The 2,500-nt window shown below is 49.1% G+C and overlaps 1 protein-coding gene across 2 annotated transcripts in view; it reads right to left on the bottom strand.

The window, feature by feature from the left end:
* Positions 1–2,500, bottom strand: part of LOC143286756 (NACHT domain- and WD repeat-containing protein 1-like) — a 42,989-nt gene that overhangs the window by 17,638 nt on the left and 22,851 nt on the right. For both annotated transcript variants that reach the window (XM_076594497.1, XM_076594496.1), the window contains exons 17-18: positions 2,036–2,239; positions 727–957 (exon numbers count right to left, since the gene is read on the bottom strand). In XM_076594497.1, the coding sequence (XP_076450612.1) occupies positions 727–957; positions 2,036–2,239 (435 nt within the window). The remainder of the gene's footprint in view (positions 1–726; positions 958–2,035; positions 2,240–2,500) is intronic.

Below are 2,500 nucleotides of genomic sequence, written 5' to 3'. Positions count from 1 at the left end.
ACACACACACGTATATATATATATATGCATGCACAAACATAATCATACATACACATACACGCACGTACATGCATACACACGCATTCTTAGATGTACATACACACACACATGCATGTGTGCACACACAGACACACACACACACACACACAGAGACACACACACACACACACACACACACCTCCCTCACCCCACCCCACCCCTCTCCCCTACCACCCCACCCAACCAAATCTCCTCTCCCACTATAACTCCCCTCACTCCCTTATCAACCACCACCCCACCCAATCAAATATCCCCTCCCCCAATAACCCCCCACACCACAAACAAACCGCCACCATCCCCCATCACCACCACCCCCAACAACCACCACCACCACCACAATCATCCAAACCCAGCCAACCCAAACAGACCCCACACACTTCCTTGGAGTCCATGTCACAGGACCCCCAACCAACAACCACCAACACACACACTCCCAACCAACCCAAACAGACCTCACAGTTTCCCAGGACCCCCAATCAACCACCACCACCCCCAAACCAACCACCACCACCCTCCCAAACCAACCATCACCACCCAAATAACAACATCACCAAACCATCCAACCACCCCCACCACCCAATCAACAACCACAACCACCCAACCACCCCCCAACAACCCCATCCAACAACCACCACCACCACCACCACCACCCCAACCAACCAATCAAACAAACCCAACAAAACAGACCTCGCACAGTTTCTTGAAGGACTCCATGTCCCAGGACCGGAAGGCGTTGGTCCCTTCATGCAGCGCGACGAGCACCTGCCCTTCCAGAGCCACGCAGGCCACTGCAGGGTCCAGACCGCCTTCCTCCGACCTCAGCAGGCAGGCCCCCGTGCGCGTGCTCCAGCATCGGATCATGGGCCCCTCCACCGTCACCAGCACCGTGTCGTTCTTGGCCGTCCGCAGGGACGTTACCTGTGTGTGTGAGTGGGGGTGGGGGGTGGGGGGGAGGAGCCGAATGAGTGGTGTGAATGGGTGGGAGGCGTCCAGGTTTGTTTTTTGTTTTTTTTCTTTCTTTTTTTTTCAAGTTTCTGGTTTCTAGTTTCGGTTTCTTATTGCCTATTTCTTCTCTGAAAGTTTCCCTCGCCTAGTTTCGGTTTTTAAGTTTTTAGTTTCGGTTTCGGTTTCTTGTGTCCTTTTTTTCTAATTTAACTTTAATGTACTCAGGTGATTTTTCTGATTACTGTCATGTTTCTTGCTCTTAAGTGAAATGTAGTGAGTTGTGTCAACGTAGTTTATGAGGATCATTTTAAATATTCAGGCAGTACATATCACTTAAGACCTTGTCTGTGAATACTGTTGAATGTTCTTAGATATTCAAAGAAATATAACCCTTTTTGCCCCTTTTGGGGTGTGGATGACACGATGACAATACATACACATTGAATGACAACTTCAGTCCAACAATGTCAGCCGAAACAAGCAACACACACACACGGGGACACACACACACGGGGACACACACACACACACATATATATATATATACACACACACACGAATAAACGACACGAACACACCCAAGCCCTACACTTCCTAAAACGACTTGCCCCAAGCCCCAGCTTCAGATCCACTGTGTTTACGCATACCCAGATTCAAACACTCCACTGTTGGACGCCGTTCTTTCTCTGTCTCTGGACCTTGCATTTGGAATGAACTTCCTCTTTCGCTTCGTCACGTCTCCGCACTCAACTCTTTCAAGTCTGGCCTTAAAACCCACCTCTTCCCAAAACAGCCTCACTTCCCTGCCTCTCCCCTTGTCTTCAGTTTTGCATGCGTGTGAATGACTAGTGCGAACACGCTTTGATTTGTCTCTGCACAAGATTCAGTGCTGTATAAATATAATAATAACCCCTCCCTCCACTGCCTCTCCCGACCCCACAATACCACCCTCATCCTCACCCACCACTTCTCTCCCCCAACCCCCACTTCCCCCCCCAACCCCCACCACCACCACCCCCCTCCATGCCATCGATTCCTCATGATTTATTACCTGAGCGCCCACCCCATCAAACGTCTTCACCACGCGACCCGTGCGAAGGTTCCACAGCTTCAGCGTGTCGTCCAGCGATGACGTCAGCGCGCGCATGCCGTCTGACGTCAGCGTGACGGCGGTGATTTCGTCGGTGTGACCCGAGAGGAGGTCGAAGAGGATGCCGCCTGGAGGGGTCAGGCACTCTATGGATGGGATCAAGGCCTGGAAGAAAAATGGGGAAATCAGCAGAGCTTTACACACACACACACACACACACACACACACACACACACATCTCTCTCTCTCTCTCTCTCTCTCTCTCTCTCTCTCTCTCTATATATATATATATATATATATATATATATATATATATATATATATATCTTTAGTGTGTTCTTACTTGGAATTCTCTGCCTTTTTTGTGTGTATTTTTTTGTGTGTTTTTTGGTGTGTTTTTTTTTGTTGTTGTTGTTGTTTTTGTTT

Source organism: Babylonia areolata, chromosome 10, assembly GCF_041734735.1.
Source record: "Babylonia areolata isolate BAREFJ2019XMU chromosome 10, ASM4173473v1, whole genome shotgun sequence".
In the NCBI taxonomy this organism is placed as follows: domain Eukaryota; kingdom Metazoa; phylum Mollusca; class Gastropoda; order Neogastropoda; family Buccinidae; genus Babylonia; species Babylonia areolata.
The sequence above is the reverse complement of the archived record's forward strand: the minus strand, read 5'-3'. Positions and strand labels throughout refer to the sequence as shown.